The sequence below is a fragment of the Glycine max genome, chromosome 5, assembly GCF_000004515.6.
Source record: "Glycine max cultivar Williams 82 chromosome 5, Glycine_max_v4.0, whole genome shotgun sequence".
Taxonomy (NCBI): Eukaryota; Viridiplantae; Streptophyta; class Magnoliopsida; order Fabales; family Fabaceae; genus Glycine; species Glycine max.
The window spans coordinates 3,264,768-3,287,215 of NC_038241.2; the positions used below are offsets into that span (position 1 = coordinate 3,264,768).

The window sequence follows — 22,448 nt, forward strand, 5'->3', positions numbered from 1 at the left end:
ACAATACAGTTTCAGCTTAAACTTTGGACACCCTATCCAAATTCTCTACTAAATTGAACTAGTGCATGTGTTTGTTTTATGATGAGTTTGGTTATATGGAATGGAAAGAAAGAATAGTGAATTAAAAAAAATATTTGAATTAAAATAATATATTAAAGATGTAAAATCCACACAAAATTTTGTAATTTTTTGTTTCAATTTGAACTCAACTAAATCAAGGATTAGGGAATGTTTTGATTTTCTCCAAAATTAATAACATATCGTGTACACGTTTGCGTCTATGATTGTGTCAACTACACGTTTCACGTGACATTATAGACATGAAGCACGACCGTTGATTTAATTAGCCTGAATAATTTGAAGAATTGTCCTAAGGGGTACCTTAAAAAGTACCGGTTCAAATTGAATGTTTTGAGTAGAACTGAAATTACAGTAAGAATCTATGAATAACAATAATTATCATACTTTCCATAAATAAATAAAAAATCCTTAATTGAAACAACTACGTTTTTTTGACTGGTGGATGATGAAGTACTGAAAATAACTTTCCATGTATACACAGAAGCCATTTACAAACTGGTATCAATTTTAAGCTGTACCTTCCCATTGGCTGAATGTGTTCAAAATCACTTGGAATATATATTTTCTGTTGCAAAGTTGCACTCACGCACGATTAGTGCAAGAGGGATTAATATTTAACATTAAATATAATTTTGGTTTCTTTAATTTTATTTATTCAAAATAATTTCATTTCAGTATAAAGTTTTTGAAATTTTCAAAACTTTTCTATTAAATTTTATTTAATTTTGTTATTTTTGTATTTATAATATTATTTTTTATTTTCCTTTTTTCTATTTCCTTTCACGCTCACTTCCTCTTGTAAACTTTTTGGTACATATATATTTTATTCCTACCTATAAAAAAGATATAATATTAATGTGAAATCCAATATATTTTGTCTTTATTCTCCTATTTTATTGCATATTAAACTAAGGAAACATTTTGGATAAATGTATTTCCTTTTTTTTGTTGTTAAATATCTAAAATTAAAAATATTCATTTTTGTTCATGTAATTTTTTTAATGTTTTTAGTTCTCATCAATATAACTTAACTCCAAATCAAACAATAATATATTTTAATTTTACATAAACTAAAAATATATTAAAAACAAAAAAAAATTATATATTTACAATTCTAGACAGATATCCAATAACAATCTATTATATATATTAAATTTATTAATTTTTAAAATAATTAAAATAATAATTTATGAATGAATAATATTATAAAATTACCTTATATTTTCAATATATATATATATATATATATATATATATATATATATATATATATTAAATTCTTTAAAAAAATTATAAAAACTAAAAATATTTAAAAAAAATTAGGGACAAATATTTCTTAGTTTATAGAATCTAAAAACATGATTATTTATTGTTCACTACTTTTTACTCCTTGGAAAGGGTTAAGGTCTCCTTTTGATGAAAATCGCGTCCCAAAAGAACTTTTCTAGAGTGGAATGAAAAATGCTTATTATGTTGGTGGGTCAATTGGCGTGTTGCGTAGCTGAAGAGGATATGCTTGGAGAAGGAGAAGAGCAAATAAAACGATTCTGTTATTTTTTTTTTTTCTTTCTTTCGCTAATCCACTCATTCACTTGGTCCTCATCTATACAACTATAGTCTCATCCCCTGTTTTTCCCTTTGGCTTAGGAATTGCAACTCAGCAGTGAGTTGCGAACATGGCCACCCAATCTCCGCCTCCTCCCACTCCCACCGCCACCGACCAAAACCAAGGTTTCCATTTCTTTCTATTTTTTTTATATATTCATTCCGCATTTCTTATCATTGAAAGCTGCAGCACCCGTAACGTAATTGCCTCTATACTCCAATCTGAGCATTTTGTTGATTCTACTTTTCGCTTTCTTCTCTTCCGGTCTTTACTCACCCGTGCACTATTACTATTACTATTACAAATAAGAATGAAAATTGAGGCTCTTCCACTTTCTGGTACCACGCCACTCCACACCGTGACAACCACACTGTGTTTTGGAGTCATTAACAAAATGGAATTATAACTTTCTGAAGGACAGGTTTAATTTTTAAATCTAATCAATTCCCAAAATTTGTGGTTCCAAACAGACTAACATTTGCACCAGAGTCTTTGGGACTTCTAAAAATATTATGTTATTTATGAAACTAGTGATTATTGTTTTCTTAATTCCCTCGACTTGCATGATCTTTCTGCTTAATTTTTTAATAGGTTAACCCTATGTTAATCTTCACTGGGTGCTACGAAACAGATTCCATAGTTTCTTTGATGATTACTTCCCATTCCATGTCGTCTATTTGATTGGAATTGCACATTTGCTCTTTCTTACATAGTTGGTCCCAAGCTGGGAAAAAAATAGGAGGATTGTGTCAGGCAATTAATAGCCTACGTAAAAGTTAAAACTTGGTTGAACCTTCATGACTGGATGATGATTGGATAGTGTTATTGCTAAGTTGTTGCTTCCTTTAAGCAAGATGCTGTATCCTGTATGGCTTGAGGTGGGTTTTGAGCTTTGGTACACCAACAAAGCAAAATATAGAAAACGGTGTAGGCATAATTGTAGATAAGTTTTGGAATGTTAAAAGGTTACAGAATTGGATCATAGCCCTAAAGTTTATAGTGGAATGGGACATTTTCAAAGATCAAATGGTGGCAAATGAAGAGTGAAAAGCATAAGAGCTTTTAGAGAGGGGTTTTGGAGGCACATGGCAGTGCTAACAATAGGCAGAATGAGATGAATAAATGGATTAGAATGGTAACAAAAGAGTCACTTGGTGAATCTAAAGGCTTTGGACCATAGGATGAAGATTCTTAGTGGTAGGATGCATGCATGCATCATAAAGTTAAAAGGGAATTTATTAAGTGTGGTCCTTGTGCAAAAATGCTAAAAATTATGAAAAGATATATATAAGGTAGATAAGAAAGATACTAAGAAGGGTTAAACGAAGTGAGAGCTAGAGCATTTGACTGGTCATATCAATCCTTAGGAAGGAAGGAAGTATCTACAAAGCTGCTAAAGGTAGAGAAAGAAAACAAAAGGGACTTGAACCTAGTGAAATGCATTAGGGATTGTTGAGATTCCTCATCAACTATAGATATGGCTACAGCAGAGCTTAACAGCTTATAAAGGTTTGGAAATCCTCACCTCATGAATTAGCTTTCGAGGTTGAGTTAGGCCTAGCCTAAATTTGAGAAGGATGAAGAGGATAAAGTTTTAATCACAAGACAAGATATCAAGGATCGCTGGAAGACTTACTTTCAGAAGCTATTTAATGAAGGATGCTTGATTTTATTACACTTTGATAGGCTAAATGCTGTAGAAAATTATACCTTCTATTGTAGACTTCAGGAATTTGAGGGCGAGCCCTGGTGCAGCGGTAAAGTTGTGCCTTGGTGACTTGTTGGTCATGGGTTCGAATCCGGAAACAGCCTCTTTGCATATGCAAGGGTAAGGCTGGATACAATATCCCTCCCCCATACCTTCGCATAGCGAAGAGCCTCCGGGCAATGGGGTACGCTAGTTTATTGTAGACTTCAGGAATTTGAGGTAAAAGAAATATTGAATAGGATAATACTGGCAAAGTAGTTGGATTGATAGTAAACCTATAACCTATTCAGTTATTGAAAAATCTAGCAGAAAATGGTATAAGATGGCTCATAAAGTTGTTTAATGTGTTTGTAAGGTTTAAGATCATGCTGGATGAATGAAAAAGTGCTTCGATCCCTATCTATACGAACAAAGGTGATATACAAAATTGCACAAATTTCAGGGGTGTTAAACTCATGAGCCATACCTTGAAGCTATGGGATAGGGTTATTGTATCTGGTTATATGCCTAAACTATAACAAGACAAGACACCCTTTACTTTGGGTATGTTACTTGTAATTACTAACGTAACCAAGAAGACTCATAACAATAAATTAGATTTCTTGACAGATTCTGTCAAGAACCAACAATACCCAAAACTTTTGTTAGGTGAAGACACACAAATGATTTTTTATATTACATCTCTGTCAGATTCCTTGTTTTTCTTATATCAAAGATTTAGTTGCCTTCATCATTTGCTTGTACTGTTTGCTATTGAATATTTCCATGCTTGACTGCATTTGCTAGCTGAAAGTTTCAGTCTTTCAGATACATTATATTGTTTTAACTTTTGAGTATGATAAATTGATTTGGTGAGTCTCTTTTTTGAGGTGTAGGTTCTGAAGTTGTGCAAGCAACAAATGTGGATCAGCAAAATGCCAGAGAAGAGCCAGCTAAACAGAGTTCAACTACATCAGTCTTTGTGAACTCACAACCAATGCGGGAAGAACAAATTCAGAATGCTGTGAAATTTCTATCACACCCAAAAGTTAGAGGTTCACCTGTCATGTATAGGCGATCATTTCTAGAGAAGAAGGGCCTTACGAAGGAGGAGATTGATGAAGCCTTTCAGCGTGTTCCAGTAAGCTAGTTTTTTTTTTAAAATTATTTTATCAGTCACTCAAAATTTTCTAGACTACTCTTTCACAGGCAACCAATTGATTATCAGTTTATCAATTCCTGTATGTTATCCTTGCCTTTGGTTCAAATCACAGGATTCAGCTCCAACTGTGCAGACAGGTGGTGTAAATCAAGGTGAAGCACCTAATATTGAAGTTTCCCTTTGTACCTTTCGGTTAAGACGTTGAGTTAAACTGCATTTGAAATCTCTGTTTAACTAATTTTTCAATAAAGCTGGATTGTGCATAAGACTTAAGTTACACTTTGAACTTGGCTTATTGTAATTCTAACAGATGGGCAATTGAAATCATCATCAAACATTCAGCAACAAGCCCAACAACAAACTTTGCAGCCGGGTTTACCTGCTTCTACTGGTGTTAATACTTCATCGGGAACCTTATCACGCTCCAGATTTCACTGGTCCCATGCCCTTATTGCAGTTGGATTACTGGCTGCTTCAGGTGCTGGAACAGCTATAATAATTAAGGTATTACCATTACCACCTCCTGTCATGCATAATGCCTTCTAAATTAGTACTTAATGGATTAGTGCATATTGCTGTACTATGTTCACTTTGTTATTGACTTTTTATATCCTGTCTTGTACTTGATATATTGCTATGTGCACAACTTTTATCACATTGCTGTTTGACCCACACTGAACTTTGGAAGCTTGCTCCGTGCTTTAGAATTCTGTTCTCCCTCGGTTAAAATCTTGGATACGTAAGGTTGTCTTAGACAGTGATGATGAACAATTAAAGAAAACTGACAACAAACCAACACCGATGGAAGAAGCTGTGCAAGCTGCAAAATCAGCTGCAGCTGCAGCTGCAGATGTGGCAAAAGCGAGCCAAGAAATGCTGGCTTCAAAAGGCGAAGGTGGGTTTGTTGAACTTTAATTTTCATGCTGTAAAATGTCTATGAATTGTTTTAACACTCCTACTCTCCTTGGTGTATTTATGAGAAATGACTGTAGTTATTGCTGCATCTGGTTTCATACTTTGCAGAGAGGAGATACTTTGTGGAAGTTGTGAGCCTTTTAGATAAGCAAGTACAAGAAATGAAGTCAATGACCAATGCCATAAGAAGGTTGGAAGGTAATTGAGCGTTGTCATTTAATCTATTGGATTGAGATAAGAAGGTTGGAAGTCAATGACAAATGCCATAAGAAGTTTCAAATGCTTTGAGCAATTTATTCAGGGTTTGATTTATGATTTATGATTTGCAAATAGCACTTGCAAATTTGTAAAAGAATGCATGTGGTTGTGCAATCAAGGAACTTGTATATATTTATAGCCTCTTAAGAACCAACAAGGTGGCTCATGGTGACCAAGAGCTTTGACAAATATTATGCACATTTTAACTATTCTAACTGGATTTCTAGCATTATGATCCAATTGTTTGAGGCTTATTGATAAATTTTGATGGCTTATCATGTCCAAAATTATAGCAGCTTTATGCTGGAGTTTTAACAGCTACTCAGAAATTTTTTATTTTTAAAGTTCTTGCTGAATATTTGTTTCTGACAAATTGTGGACAAAATATACCTTCTAATGGAGTTTCTGTCTCAGGGCAAGAAGATCTTCGAATCAGTCAAACAAGTTCAAAGGTCAGATATAAATAGACATATATGGGGACTGTCTCAGTATTTTTAATGAAATTTTGGCACTGCTGAATGCTGATCCTTATATAAGTTGTATAAAATAAAATTTAACTTCTGTCTGCTGTAATTTTTTTAAACATATGCAGCAACTGATTGTGAATGGAAAAGCAGACTACGACATGAGTTCAGGTTGTCATGTTGGTAATTAAGTCTCAATTAAATTAGTCTTATTTTCCGTATTGTTACCTACAATTAGAATATCATGTGCAGTGAGATCTTCATCCCCACCTACATCTGTTGAACCATCAAGTGGTCTTCATCCAAAGGCATATGCGGAGGTAGTAATTATATTGCTTATTTAATTATTTCTTTTGTGTCCCCTGCCTTGCCTTTTATGTATGGATCATATAGAAATGCATATCAATTATTATTTTCGGTTGTGTCTTGAAGGTCACTTTTATAGTAATCAAAATATAACGTTTAGGCATTAAATACTTTGGGATTTGACTATAACTTTTCTATTGTGGCCACCAAAAGTACCCAAGTCATCACAGCTAATTGAGTGTGCACAATTAAGATTTTTAACCAGGATGATGAAATTGTGATTTAAGTCTATTGTGCAGATTTTTTTGGTTGGTACTGGTTACTACATTCTTGTGTGTCAGTTGCATAGTTGTGCGGTTGTGCCTAATTTACTCTATTTACTTTGCATGCTAGTTGATTAAAGTATTTAAGAGTATTTGCTTCCAATGAGATTCTCCATTTTGTTTATTTTAATTAAGGTATAGTTTCAGTTGAACAGTCCTTCATGTGAATTGCTTCCTTCAATTCATTATTTTCATGTATACTGAACCTTTTGGTTCTCTGATTTTATTTTGTTATATAGGATATCTTATTTTCTACTAGTTGTATCTTCTCTTTTCTGTCTCTAAATAAACATCTCTAAACCACTAACCAAAATCAAATTGTACTCCATAGTTTTTACTAAAACAGACAATTGAAGGAACAAAAGCCCATTAGAATATTTAGATGCGTTCTGTGGGAACTCCTATCCATCATATTCAAAAATGTTGTTCAGAACTTCAGATTTGCTATTGTTGATTAGTAGTAATTAATGAATAGTATGTAGTGTCTTTATATTTGAGGGAATGGATGCGGAGGGCTATTTATTTATCTTTTAAGATTTTGTTTTAATCTGGTACCAGGGTACGTTAGTTTTTTTTTTTTTGAAGTGTACAATTTTTTCTTGCAGATAATGGCCATGGTCCAAAGAGGAGAGAAGTCTTCTAATATTAAGGTAAACCTTTACGCTTGTTGATCTAGATAAATTTAGTTGCATGATATAAATCATGCAATTTGTGCACCATCAATATAAAATTATGAATTTTTTGTATTGACTTGAAAGTAATTAGAGTTTTATGTGTGAGGAGAGGTGTTACTGTCGATAAGATTATGGTGTCCAAATAAGATTACTCTTCCAAGTACATGATAAGTAATGTTTAAGTTGTGTTTATTTCTCGAGTTCCATTTAATGTCTATCATTAGAGAGGTAGACACAATTTAAACTTGCAAAAACGTCAAATTACTGGATAGATCTAAATTGATCCTTATTTTCTATAGAAATGAAGTGTGTTGAACTAAATGATTTTTATACTTGGCCACTACATCTGATTGAAGTTTATTTAGGCTGAGGTAGGAAAAGTGAATAATTTGTATGTTGCATTCATCAGATGCTTCAGTCTCAAGTGGTATTATTTCAGTTTATTTAGGCTGAGGTAGGAAAAGTGATTAGAAAAAAGTGGAAAAATGAATAATTTGTATGCTGCATTCATCAGATGCTTCAGTCTCAAGTGGTATTATTTCATATGAATCTAATTTTTGCTTCAACTTCTCCTGGGTATAGCATCGGGAGGTTAGTCAGGTGCAAAGCACATCTACCCAGATGCTTCAGTCTCAAGTAAATGGTGAAGACTTGAATACCAAGGCCCTGGATGCCCCTCTATTAAATGGGGATGACCCATTACCCTGGTGGCAGAGGAAAAATGTCAGAATTAGAGAGATTGATAATGAAAATGAGTCTAATGGAGTACCCAATGGTGCTGCATCCAGTCAGCAGCCAATCCAACAGCCAGTTCAACGCGTATGGGTTCCTCCTCAACCTCCCCCCATAGCTATGCCGGAGGCTGCAGAAGCAATCAGGCGGCCAAAGCCAGCGGCCCAAAAGGAACAGATGTCTGATAATCAGTCAGTAGCTCATTCTTTAGACGGTTCCGATGATGTACATATGGACCCAAAACTATTGGAATCTGAAGGTGCAGTTGAGGGAAGCAGTGTCAGCTCGGTTCCCACTTCTAGTGAGATACAAGAGGAGCATGAAGTCAAATATGATGAGAAATGAAGGTGAATCATGCATGATCTATCATGAAAAACATGATTTGGAATAAGCTTGTCACACAATCTGTTTCATAATCATATTAGTTGTACTTTGAACTGGACATCAATACAATATGCAAACGCACGTATCTTTCTATGCAATAAATTTGTTTACTAATGTAAAAAGGTTTAATTACTCTGCCGTCCCTGAACTTTTACTAAATTCTGTGATGATGTGCATTTTAATATATTTTTTATTCAGGCTAGGCTTGATTGGACTTAAGACCGGTTTCAATGTTGATCTATTATTATGTAAAACCAATTTTAAGATTGCCAGTATTTAAACTAACAAGCATAATTTATTAAAATTATTTTAATCGATTTGAAAATTATCTTTTGGAGTTACAAAATTACTTATTAAATTGCTATAGTTTCATTTTATATTTCATTTTTTAAGATTAAATTAATTTGTAAGTCTTGAACTGTTTGATGATTTTAATTATTTCTCTGGATTATTTAATTAGGTCTTTGAATTTGTATTTATTTTTAATTGAATATTTTTATTTAATTACCATTATGAAAAATTTAATAACAGGAGCCTAATTAAAAAAATAAATACAAGTTTAAGGACTTAATTTTAAAAAAATTCCAGTACCTATAAAGAAGATGGGGAAGTGTCTTGATGAAGATCAGCTGGAACTTATGCTTCCCACAGTACAACTCATCATAATTAAGTTTAATTCTTTCTTTGATAATAAAATTCGGTAATTTTTGACCATTTGTAAGCAAGTGGTACCGCCAGAAAGAATTTGGTCCATTCTATGATTATAGACAACAACAATGAAATCATAGAAATAAATAAATTAATAAATAAGAGATCCACCTCAACAAATGCCAAACTAGGACCTTCAAGCATCTCGTTGGTTCTTAATTGAATTTATTCCATTGTTAACATCTAACTCCAGAGTTTGACCTTTATAGTATATAATAATTGTAAAGATAAGATTTTGCTGAAGTTAATATGCCTTTAAAGTGAGTAAATAAGGGTTTTTATTATTTATTTTATTAAAGTGTTTTATGATTTTAACCTACTAGTATAACTTAAAGCCGATACATTTCTAAATCCTAATCTTAAGATAAACTTACTTTAAAATATTCTTCTAATTTTAATTGTATATATATTTATAAAATATGTGAAACAACTTGCTACTTGTTGACTGCTGAGTGCTGGAGAGTAAATTTTTTTTTTTCATTTTCTTTTTAAGAAAACTTCACATTGATTTTATTTTTTTAAAATCCAGGCTATCAGCACGGGCCACACCTAGTTACGTTGTAGATCAAAATCAGTAAATCACTGTGGGAAGATATAATGCCTTTGAAAAGGAAAGGTGCATGGCTTATTTGGTTTAGAAAAAAGCAGTGCATACAATATCCCAAATCAAGGTCAAATATTTGTATTATTTGAATATATTTATTATATTATATTTAAGTTTGAATTCGAGCTCAGTCTGGCGTACAATTTTGTAAATTTTATTTTGTAGAATAACATTTAACTAAAATTAATATATTTGAAAATTTGAAGTTAGAACGTTTTACACGACGCTTTCGTTATGCGGTTGCTGGTTTTATTCAATATTTATCCTGTTTTCAGCAATATAATATAATAAAAATGAGCAGTTTATTGTTTCTAAATTAATAGTTGATGGTATTATATTTTCCCCTTATCACTTTTTTAAAAAAAATTATATTATTATATGAATTGAAGAGGGAAGTATAATATTAAAAAGAAAAAAAAATATTTAGTAAATTTTTGTATTCTTCAGTATGATTCTAATGAATTCGATCTCTTTAAAATGAGTACATAATTTTAAAACATAAAATAACTCCCTCAATAGAATATCAAGTATTATTACATATTTTACTATTAGTATTTTATATGATCTAAATCTGATTAAATTTGCTAGTAATAAAATGAGTGGCTGCTACTTTGATGCAGTCTCGTGAAGCAAAGCACGTGTTTTTGTCAGCATTGCTGTGTAGACTTGAGTGAGTCAGTGCTTAAATTAAATTATATTATCTGCAGCTAGCTAGTAGATTTGTATCTTTAACAATAATAAAAACCCCTACAACATTTTAACAATAAGTCAATAATAACAACCTGTTTCGGCTGCTCTAGCCTCTAAGAAAACACAACTTTTTTAATTTTCTTTTACAAGATTTATACTTTTTAAAATATTATTATTTTGCTCCCGGTAGATTTAAGATTAACCACTGTTTCGACTGCTGTAAGAAAACAGTAACTTTTTAAGATTTGGCATCTAGATTTAAGATTTTATAGGTACTTGTCCTCCCTTATTTTAAAAATACGAGGAATATTATTTTTTATGAAAAGTGTTACCTTCATTTTTCAGCATCATTTTAGTTATATTCGAACACCTTTTTAAACTTTATTTGTATTTATTTTTAATAATGATTATTTTTTTTGAAGAGTGTAATATGTAAATTAAAATGGAATTTAAAGTAAAAATTGAAAATTTATCTACCATTGCTTTTAATCAGAAATATTTTGTAAATATAATTTCACTTTCTCACTTTATATATTTCTTAGTTTAAAGGAACTAACCACTTATTCAGTCCAGTTAGGATGGAAATATTGGATTTTCATAATTTATTTGAGAAGAAAAATGGAAATGAGAGAAGTTATTTTCTTAGAATTTACTAAAAACATTCTTCCCTTCAAATTGAAACAAAATGGGAGCAGAATGATCTCTCTTTTTGTTTTATTTTTTAAAATAAAATTGTCTATAATCAATATTTTAAAAAATAATGAATAATTATGTTAATAAAAATAATAGATAATTTTTTATTTATCATAAAAAAAATTTATATATTTATTTGTCTTCAATTTCTTTTTCGCTCTTTCAAACAAGAGATAAATTTCTTTATATTTTTCGTATTTAAATGTATCCAAATAAAAAAATCTTTTATTTCTCACTTTTATATTTTTATATTCTTATATCATTAACTATTAACCCATAAATAATATCTGTGAGTTATTATAATATTTATGATATACAACTTTAATTTTTATAAATAAAAAAAATATATTTATCTATTATATTTACACGGAACATATTTATTAATGTAATATAAAAAACAATATTTTAATGATAATTTTTTTTCTATAAGAATTGAGGTAGACTTTTTATTAAACATCTATATAAAACTATTTTACAATAATACTAGTACATACATATAAATTATACTACTAGAAAATAAAACACTGCATACATATAAATCTACTAGAGGTAATGGGTACTCTATCCAGTGTCCACCCAGTGAGTGAGTGCATATATATATTGAGTGGACGGCAAGTGGTGATTCCACACACCTTGCACACTTCTTTCTCCAAACTCTATTTCGTCCTCTTTCTCTTTAATTCCTAGTTACCCACCTTCTTTCCATTTTTCTGTTTTTCCCGGGAATTGTTTGGTTGAAGAGAGGAAATTATGTTAAAGAAGAATTTTTCAGAAAATAGCATAGGTTCTACTTTTTTTATTTTAATTTTAATTTTTTTTTTCAATTCTCTTTTGTTTTTTTATCTTCCATACAACCAAATAATCTCATACTTTCACATTTATTATAATATAATAGTAATAGTAACAATTGAAAACAAAAAACTGCATCTCTCTCTGAGAAGTCAGAAACCACATCCCCTGTTGTCTTCTACTTATTATATATATAGAAAAAAACTAAGCCATTTCAGGCACCACACAACACAACTTCCTTGTGCAGCCACCATTATTGTTGTTATTGGAGATTTCAATTCTTTGTCTTTCAAACTCCTCAAGTTGGGTTTATGTGATGATGGCTCTCAACATCTCTTCTCCAGCTGAAGTCAAGTCCATTTTTTTCGCTGATTCCTTCAAGTCTAACTGCCTCACAGCAAAATTCTCAGGTCTTTTCTTCATCTCTTCATTCTCGCTATTCTTCCTTCATTGTGTGTTCTGGGAAAAGTCAAAAGCCAACGACTTTATAGAGAAACCCCCCTCCCCATTTGAATTATTGTTATTTTTTGTCCCTGAAATTATGCCATTTTTTGGTTCTACCATGTTATGAGCTGCTTTGTTGATGATGTTACGGTGTTGTGTGCTATGATGTTTTGTTCTGTGGAAAGGCAATATTTGTTGTGTTGTGTTTTGATGTCAATTATTACATGGAGCATACAAGGTTTGACTTTGATGGTGCTTTGATTCTCAGGTGGGTTTGCTTTTAAGAGAAAAGAGCGTAGAGCAGCATCTGGAGGACGGGTTTATTGCTCAGTGCAGGCAACACCACCACCACCAGCCTGGCCGGGACGAGCGGTTCCGGAACAAGGTCGCAAGACTTGGGATGGACCAAAACCCATTTCAATTGTGGGGAGTACTGGTTCAATTGGAACTCAGGTATTGTGGAAATGGAATCTCCCTATAACATCATAATCGTAGATTCTAGTGTTGTAATATATTGGAATTAATGGCAAATAATAGTCTATTAGAAACAGCTGGCCCAGAAGCTAGCTTAATTAAGGAGAAGTAGTGTCAGTGTCTTATAAGGAGTATTCGGGTTATATTCCTAACCAATGCAGGACATCTTAACACACCCCCACGCCCAAGATTGAAAATCTTGATTGTGAAGTTTGCATGATTGAACATATGTGGGTAGGCAGTGCAACTTCAAGATTGGATAGGTTCTGATACCAACTTGAAAAGGGAGATTTAGAACTGAATATTATTTTTTGATAATCTGAAGCTGATGTTGGCTGGACTTGCAAGATGTTGTTTGATTGCAAACATTTGTTGGAAATAATTTGCCTTTTTAGTATTTTTGTACTAGTACTCTTATAAAATATAAAGGTTTCAAATGAATATGAGTTTTTTTGGGGGTCATAGATGAATGTATGACTAGAAATTGTTGATTGTTTACCCCTTGTAGATGGCTTGGCTTGCCTTTGTCTCTTATCCTTTGATGTAGTGCATCTTTTCCCCTGTATGCTTTTGTAGACACTAGATATTGTGGCAGAGAATCCAGATAAGTTTAAAGTTGTGGCACTTGCAGCTGGTTCAAATGTTACTCTTCTTGCAGACCAGGTAACCACTTCACTCCAAGCATGTAATGGAATTATGTATTGATTTGTCTCTCAATCTATGACCAGATTTAAATCTGAAATTTCTCAATATCGATTGATTTACTTGATACTCACATGGCTAATTTACTATTGCAATTGTCATCACATGAGTTGCAATGAAAAGGATCTTCCTGGTTATGTTTTCAAAGAATTCAGGTGTAGTAATCACTTTTAATATTTATGTTTGCACAGGTAAAAAGATTTAAGCCTCAACTTGTTGCTGTTAGAAATGAGTCCCTAATTGCTGAACTTGAAGAGGCCTTGCATGATGTTGAAGAAAAACCTGAGATCATCCCTGGAGAGCAGGGAATCATTGAGGTGGACATTGGGTTTATTCATATGTGGTAATTTTGTTTAGAGAGCCAATTTTTGTTTTTCATAAGCTATAGCATATATATTCTCAGGTTGCTCGTCACCCAGATGCAGTTAGTGTAGTCACAGGAATAGTAGGCTGTGCAGGACTGAAGGTAAACCTCTTTTTCCTATTTTGGCCCTTCTTGGTAACCAATCTCTTTGCTGTGCCATGTAATGAGGTCTTTAGTGTGCAATATCTGCATATCTTTTAATATTAAACTTCGTCAAAAAATTTGGAGGGGTTTTATTGTCCTGGGGATAGAACAAATAGAAGGATATCATCTAGTTCAGAATGAGACATCAACAATAACAATCAAACCTTATTCAACTAGCTGGAAAATAGTGGAGCATGCTTATTAATTTCATATTAGGGCATTGATTGTTTGAATGGAGAATGATTCATAAATGTTAAAGCATATCATACTATATATAATGAAGATAGAATAGAAGTATAAGAAAACAGAAAATCCACTAACTAAATATGGTATTGGTTGTCAGTTATCAGACAACAGATATTAGAAAGCTGAAATCCTCTCATTATTTTGTTAGCCAACAGTTGCAGCGATAGAAGCAGGGAAAGACATAGCTTTGGCCAACAAAGAGACATTGATTGCTGGAGGTCCTTTTGTTCTTCCTCTTGCTCAGAAGCATAATGTAAAAATACTTCCAGCTGATTCAGAACATTCTGCCATCTTTCAGGTAAGAATGCACAAATAGTAAAAAATTGTGTGCAACAAGATGAATAGACATGCTCATGTTATTTATTATCTATATATTCTCTGGCCTCTGCATCTTTCTTATTGCATGCAAGCAATTATTTTATCATCCGCTCCACTTGGTAATGGAAAAGCTTAAAGGATTCTTGTTGGCTTCAGTGTATCCAGGGGTTGCCAGAGGGTGCACTTAGGAGAGTTATTTTAACTGCATCTGGAGGTGCTTTCAGGTGTGTATATGACTTCATTTGGCTATTTTGCACGCTCAATGGCTCCATGTTTTCTTCTTCTGTTGGAAACATTTATTTTTTTGGGAATGGAAGGAAACTGAAAGGGAATATGTAGTACTCAAAACTTTCCTATGTATATCTCAATGTCTGATTGCTATTGTCTGTTGAGTCAATATTCTTTGATCATGGAAAACCTGGCATTGTTGCTCTCTTAGTTCTGCTTCCAGGCTCTACATAATTGATTTGACTATAAGTATCATTCCCTTGGTGATTGACAGGGATTGGCCAGTTGATAAACTGAAAGATGTTAAAGTTGCTGATGCATTAAAACATCCTAACTGGAATATGGGGAAAAAGATAACTGTGGACTCTGCTACCCTTTTTAATAAGGTTTGCTTCTTTTTTTATGTCATATTGAATGAAAAGAGCCATTTTATAAATCTGTTTAATTATGTGGTATGAATTTCCTAGCTATAAGGTAAATTTCTTCTGCTTCTTCACAGGGTCTAGAAGTAATTGAAGCACATTACTTGTTTGGAGCTGACTACGATCATATTGAGATTGTCATTCATCCACAATCAATCATACATTCAATGATTGAAACACAGGTCTAAATCTAATTCTATGTTATGTTGGTTACCGCATTTTAATATCCATATATTTGGATGCAAATGGATGAGGAACCATAGTACCTACAAGCTACAAGTTCCAACCATTGGCAAAATTAGCAAATGGGTGGGGGTAAACTTGTGTATAATATAGAAAGGGTATCAAAGAAAGGAGAAAAATATCATTAAACATTGTTAATCATATTATCTAATACTAAATCATTTCTTGATTCCAGGATTCATCTGTTCTTGCACAATTGGGGTGGCCTGATATGCGTTTGCCAATCCTCTATACATTATCATGGCCTGACAGGATTTATTGTTCTGAAGTCACTTGGCCACGCCTTGATCTTTGCAAGTACTGTAATCTTTCCCTGCAGCTTACTAATTTCAACTCTATCAAATTCTATTTTCAGTCCATTCTAAAGAAAATAGACAGATCCAGTTGATATAGAGTTTTCAAATTTGGAAGCATTTATGTTAAATGAAAATTTTATTCAACCCAATTTGAATTATTGATGGTTCTTATTTGAAATGTGGTTATGCAGGCTTGGTTCACTTACATTTAAAACTCCAGATAATGTAAAGTATCCATCCATGAATCTTGCATTTTCTGCTGGCCGTGCTGGAGGCACAATGACAGGAGTTCTTAGTGCAGCAAATGAAAAAGCTGTAGAGATGTTTATTGATGAAAAGTAAGTTTTTGTGTTATTTTTTCCTCAATACAAATTAGAAAGCTGTAGATTGTGTCATGTCATTCTAAGTTCCAACACTGCCTGATGCATATGCACTGCTCTTCATAGGGTACATGTGTCTTATTGGCAATGTAAATTCTCCACTTATTGGCTATTTTGCTTGTTCCAGGATTAGCTATTTGGATATATTCAAAGTTGTGGAGCTAACATGTGAGAAGCATCAAAATGAATTGGTATCCTCTCCTTCCCTTGAGGAAATTATTCACTATGACCTGTGGGCGCGAAAATATGCTGCTAGTCTGCAAGACTCTTCCAGCTTCACTCCTATTCTTGCATGAGGATGATTAAACTAGGGATGTGGCTGATGCTTCCCAATTGCCTGCTTTCACCATAATTTCTTCGGGCATTGAACAATGTAGAATGGTGCATTCCACAGATGTTGAAAATTAAATAGGTTTTTTGTTTATGGAATGTTGGTGTTTTAACACCTTTCAATTGATCTTATAGTTTTGTCGTAATTTCATGGAAAACGATGTCTTTTTAATAGTCAATAGGAGCCTAGGAGGTTGGTTGGTTGCCTATGAATGTGTCAAAGTCAAGAAGGGGAATGGATTTTCTCATATTCAAAATTTACATGATGTGGTCAACTAGAAGTTTTGTATTTCTCTTTTTCTAATAGAATTAAATAGGTGGAGTCTTACAAAAATTAACAGAGATAGACACAAAAGTTGACCAATCACCAATCACTTTCATAAAAGGATTCCTTTTCTTTTTCCTCAGCACACATTCGTTGGCTGATATTATTATATGAAATTGGTATTATTTGGATATCATAGCTATTACCCTTGGAGAAAAGAATTATTGACTCTGCTTGACGGTTTTGCTTTTCTCATCTTCTTTTATATATTTTTTTATTTTATTTTATTCTTGGCCTGTGTAGCATGCGTTACGTTGAACGAAATAATTGATGGTGCGAAATTCCTAACCTTCAAATATCTACTGTAATATCTTGAGTGTTTACGTTTAATTGTGGCATTCCTCACACTTGGAGATAGAAACTATAAAGTACTTAATTAACGCATGTTAGACTATTGTGGTTCTTTTGTTGTCCCAGGAATTTGTTACCACATCCTCCTTTTATAGAATATAGGTACACTTGTTTTGCTTCCCTTACCGGTCTCAACTGAGTTTTTTTTTTTTTATCGTATTATTGGTATAAAATATATATTAGTTTTGTTTAATCACTAATTTTAGTTGAAAAATTCAGTTAGTCACTTTTAATAGATTTTTTTTTCAATCATGTTTTCCATCTAACTTTTATCATAATCAATTTTGTATATCTCTTGCTCATTCGATGATAAAGATTACAAATTTTGTTAGTTTTAAGTATCATTATATTAGATTTAGTTTTAGAAACATATTCTCGTCAAAGTAACATTTATGAAAATTGGGAACATTCTCTATAATATATGCAATTAAAAAGGAATGATATTTTTGCTTAATTGATCAAGTATGTTAGTACTTTGTTTGCAGTCAAAAAGAAAAGAAAAACTTGTTAGTTTGTTTAAAATTTTTCACTTATAAGATTTCTTTTAAAACTTTCATTCTAAGAATATTAAGAACATGTACAACATTTAAGAAACATAGCAAGTAATTTATGTTTACAATTATAATTATTTCAATGACATTGATTTACTCTAAGATGTATAATATTAAATAAAAAAATATGTATTTAAAATTTAATTAATAGAAAATAATAACTTAACTAATAAGATAAATAAAGGGATTACTAATTAAGATAAACAGGATCAAGATAATAAGGGAATTATTTTTAAAAATGATTAGAATACATTGACATGATAAAGATTTTTATAGTATCATCTAATTAAATTTAGTAGTATTTTCTCAATTCATATATAAACAAAAATAATTAATTTCACACTGATTAAGAAAATTAGTTAATATCATTAAGTTTTTCTAATCTCAAGTAAAAAATAATAATGTTATTTCAAAAATGTCATACATTAAAATTTACTATCATGGATAAAAAAAATCATTGAAAATAATTAAATAAAATAAAGAGTGTTTTACGAATAATAACATTAAATAAAATAAAATTAGTTAAATTTTTTTATATTTAAGATCAACATATAATATTAATTTTTTATTTATATATAAGTCCAGACAGAATATTATTTATGATAAGATTGTTAATTTTTATAAAAATTATTTTTTTATAAAATTATAAAAACTATTTTAAAAGTTATCGATCTATAACTGTATATAAAGGAACATAATATTTTAGTATACATATTAATTAATATCCGTCTTATTCTTATAATTAGATTCACAAGTTATTATTTTATCCTTATAATTACCTTTACATAAACCATCCCACTAACTTCCATTATATATTTTTTTATTTAAAAAAACATGAAAAGGCACGGAATAATAATGTAAAAATGTTTACAGTAATAGTACATGGAAAAGAGTCTGGAATAAGTTTGCACCATTGAATATTGAATATTGATGATCAACCTCAACCACCCCTCCTTCAGTTATCCAAATTTCTACAAGAATTAGGATCTCAAATTCAGTGGCGGAATGGCCATATATATGTAAACATTACTTAAAGAAGTAATGAAATTAAAAGAATTATATATTTTATCCTTCTATAATGACAATGTGCATTTTTTGTTCTCTAATTATTTTTTCTCGAATTTAATTCTCTAACTTTTTAATTAATACACCCGTTAGTTTATTTATGTTCTTATTTTCTATTTAAATAATTGAAAGCTTAGAATATACTTGATATAGGAAATAATTTAAAAAGTTTCAAAGTTAGAAGAAATTAAATGTTAAGGTTTCAAGGAAGGCCAACATTTAGATTTTTTTCTGAAGTAACATTTAGAATTTCTTAATTTTAGGTGAAATGTACTGTTTAATTAATAAGTGAATTTTTAGCAGTTTAATTCGTGAAGATTTGAGAGAAGGGGAGTGGGGATAGAATTTAAGAACTAAAAAAAAAACAATAGAAGACTTTATTTGTAACAGTTGAAAAGTTACGGAACTAACTAAATTCAAACAAAAAATCATTTATTAAGCAAACCACACATTAATTATAACTAAATTTAATAAATTAATTATTAATTAATAAAAATTTATTCTAAATAGTATAATTTTTAAAATAATTATTATAAAAGTCAACCATTTATTATACGTACATGACAACCTATAATTTAAAAGATAGCGTAAAAAAATTTACTCTCACTAAGTTCTAATTAATCACACTCTTTGATTTTCAATGATACCTGTGAAAAAGGTAACTTTTGTGCAGATAGGATGGGAAACTTGATGTGGAAACTGGAATCGATCAACCCGCGGTTTAATTTAGATTTGCAAAGGCTAGTGGATTTGAACATATACCATCCTCTTTGTAGCTGTTCATTAATTATGATATTATTGTGACACTTTTTTTTCCTTTTCTTCTTTAGCCTGGATCCCTCCAATCCAATGCACTAAAAATAAAGTATTTTCCAACGCATATATATAACAATTTCATGTTCAGCAGAAGCTAAATTAGTGCATGTTTGGAAGTACCTCTATGGTCCAAAAAATTCACGTCCAATAGTTCTTTTACGTAGAAGCTAGAACTAGCTGCTTCTTCAGCTTTGACGTGGAAAACCACGTCCCAAATCCCAAATCAAACACTTTATCTCACTCGATGTCAACATTAAATTGACTTGACGCTCTAATTAGTCCATCAGTCCACAATTCGAATGTAAATATGCAATGTATGTATATCAGATCCATCCAGAAAGACTTGCTCACTCTCTTCTTCTTCTTCTACTACTACTACTACTTTTGCAATTACTTTAACTTTGTCATATTATATACATCACTTTCACCGATTACCCAAGTCTATGCCGTGTGAGACACACATACACGATTTCTTTCCATGAAATCGCGGTAACATACCCTGCCAACTTAACTGTTGCTGCGTTACCAGTTACCACACCATGCAATTGCAACCTCTTCCGTATTCTTAGGCTACTTTTTCCAACGAAAAAACATACTACTAGTTATTTAATGAATAAGTTTTTCAATTAATACTATAAAAGTATTGTCAGAAGTTATATAATTTTAACTTTATTAAGAAAGAAAGTCATCCATACACTTATCTCTAAGTCCACCAATAAACATCATTCAACAAAAAAAAAAAAAAGCCTCCACCTATAAACATATATCCAATATCCAATCCCAACTAAACTCATTATCTCAATAATCAACTTTGTTAATGATTAAATTAAGGATTACTAATTACCAAAAGAAAACAAGTTATTCACTTTAATTTGTTCTAGCTAACTTGAAAATGGTTGCAAATTCCGAGCAAGTCCATTGGCGTTAGTGAAAAACCCAACCAATTTGGCGATGGCGCCACCGTTGACGGCGGCGGAGGAATGCTTAGGCGCGACCTTGCTATGTCTCCGAGGCAGCAGAAGATCTCGAATCTTCCAGCGCTTGGTGGACGAGGCGGTTGTCTTCTTGCATGGTGGGGTCCACACGCAGTAGGTTCCCTCAGCCACGCCGTGGAGCTCGTTGCTGCTGTCGATGTTTACCGTCTCTCGCTCCTCCTCCTCGAACATCAGCGTCCTGAGAGGTAAACGACGACGGCGAGCCCCGAGCGGTGCCGTTTGGGTGGTAACGGAAGCGTCAGCGACGAAGGCGTCGTTTTGGTGGAAGGGAGGGTAGATAGGTATGATCTGGCCGTTGAAGAAAATGTCGTCGGCGGAGACAGGAGAGGAGTCGGTGTGTCTGGAAACGGAGGAGAACTCGAAGTCATCGCTAACGTCAACGTCGTCGTTTTGTTCGTTTACGCGGCGATGTGAGGGAATAAGGACGGGGAAGGAAGAGTGGGCGCTGAAACTTGGAGAAGATGGCTCTGTCTGCATCATTATGCAATGAAAGAAGAAAAGAAAACAATAAGAGAATTTGGTTGAAGCCAAAGAAAGCGTGTAGAGAGGCTATGGGGATGGCATATATAGACACGAGACTGCTTCACTCACTAGTCCTCATCACATTTTTTTACTCTCCCACTTTTGCCTTTATTATCGTCAACATATCTTTATTTTTCTATATATATACCAATTTAACCTTATTATTTTTTAAAAATAAAAATAGACGTTTTAGTGGAAATTTTAAGTAATTTGAAAATGTAAACTTGTGTATGATGGTCCCCCAAAGGTACTTAATTTCTTTTTGCTTTGCGGCAGTTGCGCCACCCTAAAATAATCAATTCTTATAGGCGTTTTGATTATTTTACGGCATGTTCGTTTATTGGAAGAATTACAAAGTTTCGCTTAAATTTAGGTTATCAAAATAAAATTATTTCTAGTTGAGAAAATTCAAGCTGAAGTTCAAGTAACTGGGTGTTGGTTTTATTTTATCTCAAACAATTTTTAATTTTAAATTGTTATGTTTTTCTCTAATTTTTACTCTCTTGATATTACTTACATAAAATGTATTTGCTAGTGTATTTCTTGTCTATTGTTTGTTACATTTTATATTACTCATTGAAATAACTTGGGTCTCTTAACTAGGAGGTTGCTTTATTCCTAGCAGAAATAATATCATTATCTGATTATTAGAAGGTTTATTTATTACTCACTGAAATGATATGTATCGTTTGACTAAGACAATGTTTTATTACTCGCTGAAATGAAATGACATACATCGCTTATATTATTCCCCAAAATGTCACGTACTACTTGAATAGAAGATTGCTTTATTACTTATCAAAATGGTATGTCTCAAAATGGCATGTCTCACTTGACTATAGTGACATTATGTGATTTTCGTGTTTATGTATACTTTAGTTTTCTTCTATTCTAGTTTTTCCTTTCAAAACTATCTGATTTATGTAAATGATACAAATATCTCATGGGAATAATAAAGAATGATAAGTTTTTCTTTTCAAACTTAAATATATTCAAATTTCTGGAAATATGGTTTCTTGTCTTTTTTTTCAATCTTTATTTTTTACAAAAACATTACATTTTAACTTCCTCCTAAAAATTAAAAGTACATGTTTAATAATTTTAATGATTTAAAAATAAATAAAATTTAAATTGGAACTAATTTGGAAAATATGTT

The 22,448-nt window shown here is 31.9% G+C and overlaps 3 protein-coding genes across 3 annotated transcripts; 2 read left to right on the forward strand and 1 right to left on the reverse strand.

Moving 5' to 3' along the window:
• Positions 1 to 1,532: 1,532 nt before the first annotated feature.
• Positions 1,533 to 8,714, forward strand: LOC100786361 (peroxisomal membrane protein PEX14). The gene is made up of 12 exons (XM_026128635.2): positions 1,533 to 1,630; positions 1,729 to 1,812; positions 4,271 to 4,515; positions 4,649 to 4,688; positions 4,847 to 5,040; positions 5,242 to 5,431; positions 5,560 to 5,649; positions 6,124 to 6,161; positions 6,302 to 6,344; positions 6,426 to 6,493; positions 7,408 to 7,452; positions 8,059 to 8,714. The coding sequence occupies exons 2-12, from the start codon at positions 1,758 to 1,760 to the stop codon at positions 8,551 to 8,553; spliced, it is 1,503 nt and encodes a 500-aa protein (XP_025984420.1). The 5' UTR covers positions 1,533 to 1,630; positions 1,729 to 1,757; the 3' UTR covers positions 8,554 to 8,714.
• A 3,578-nt stretch (positions 8,715 to 12,292) lies between these two features.
• DXR1 (1-deoxy-D-xylulose 5-phosphate reductoisomerase, chloroplastic-like) lies at positions 12,293 to 17,127 on the forward strand. The gene is made up of 12 exons (NM_001253133.2): positions 12,293 to 12,486; positions 12,789 to 12,973; positions 13,571 to 13,657; positions 13,888 to 14,013; positions 14,100 to 14,162; positions 14,599 to 14,748; positions 14,925 to 14,992; positions 15,271 to 15,382; positions 15,496 to 15,600; positions 15,837 to 15,958; positions 16,149 to 16,295; positions 16,465 to 17,127. Exons 1-12 carry the CDS (start codon positions 12,393 to 12,395, stop codon positions 16,631 to 16,633), a joined length of 1,428 nt encoding a protein of 475 aa, NP_001240062.2. The 5' UTR covers positions 12,293 to 12,392; the 3' UTR covers positions 16,634 to 17,127.
• Positions 17,128 to 20,656: 3,529 nt separating this feature from the next.
• Positions 20,657 to 21,250, reverse strand: LOC102660698 (uncharacterized). The gene has a single exon (XM_006580583.1). It carries the CDS (start codon positions 21,248 to 21,250, stop codon positions 20,657 to 20,659), a length of 594 nt encoding a protein of 197 aa, XP_006580646.1.
• Between the last annotated feature and the right edge of the window lie 1,198 nt (positions 21,251 to 22,448).

Coding starts and splice junctions, on each gene's coding strand:
- LOC100786361 (XM_026128635.2), top strand. CDS start 1,758: ATGGCCACCCAATCTCCGCCTCCTCCCACTCCCACCGCCACCGACCAA. Junction 6,162..6,301: donor TCAGTCAAACAAGTTCAAAG/GTCAGATATAAA, acceptor AAACATATGCAG/CAACTGATTGTGAATGGAAA. Junction 6,345..6,425: donor AGACTACGACATGAGTTCAG/GTTGTCATGTTG, acceptor TATCATGTGCAG/TGAGATCTTCATCCCCACCT.
- DXR1 (NM_001253133.2), top strand. CDS start 12,393: ATGATGGCTCTCAACATCTCTTCTCCAGCTGAAGTCAAGTCCATTTTT. Junction 13,658..13,887: donor TTACTCTTCTTGCAGACCAG/GTAACCACTTCA, acceptor ATGTTTGCACAG/GTAAAAAGATTTAAGCCTCA. Junction 14,749..14,924: donor AACATTCTGCCATCTTTCAG/GTAAGAATGCAC, acceptor TGTTGGCTTCAG/TGTATCCAGGGGTTGCCAGA.
- LOC102660698 (XM_006580583.1), bottom strand. CDS start 21,250: ATGATGCAGACAGAGCCATCTTCTCCAAGTTTCAGCGCCCACTCTTCC.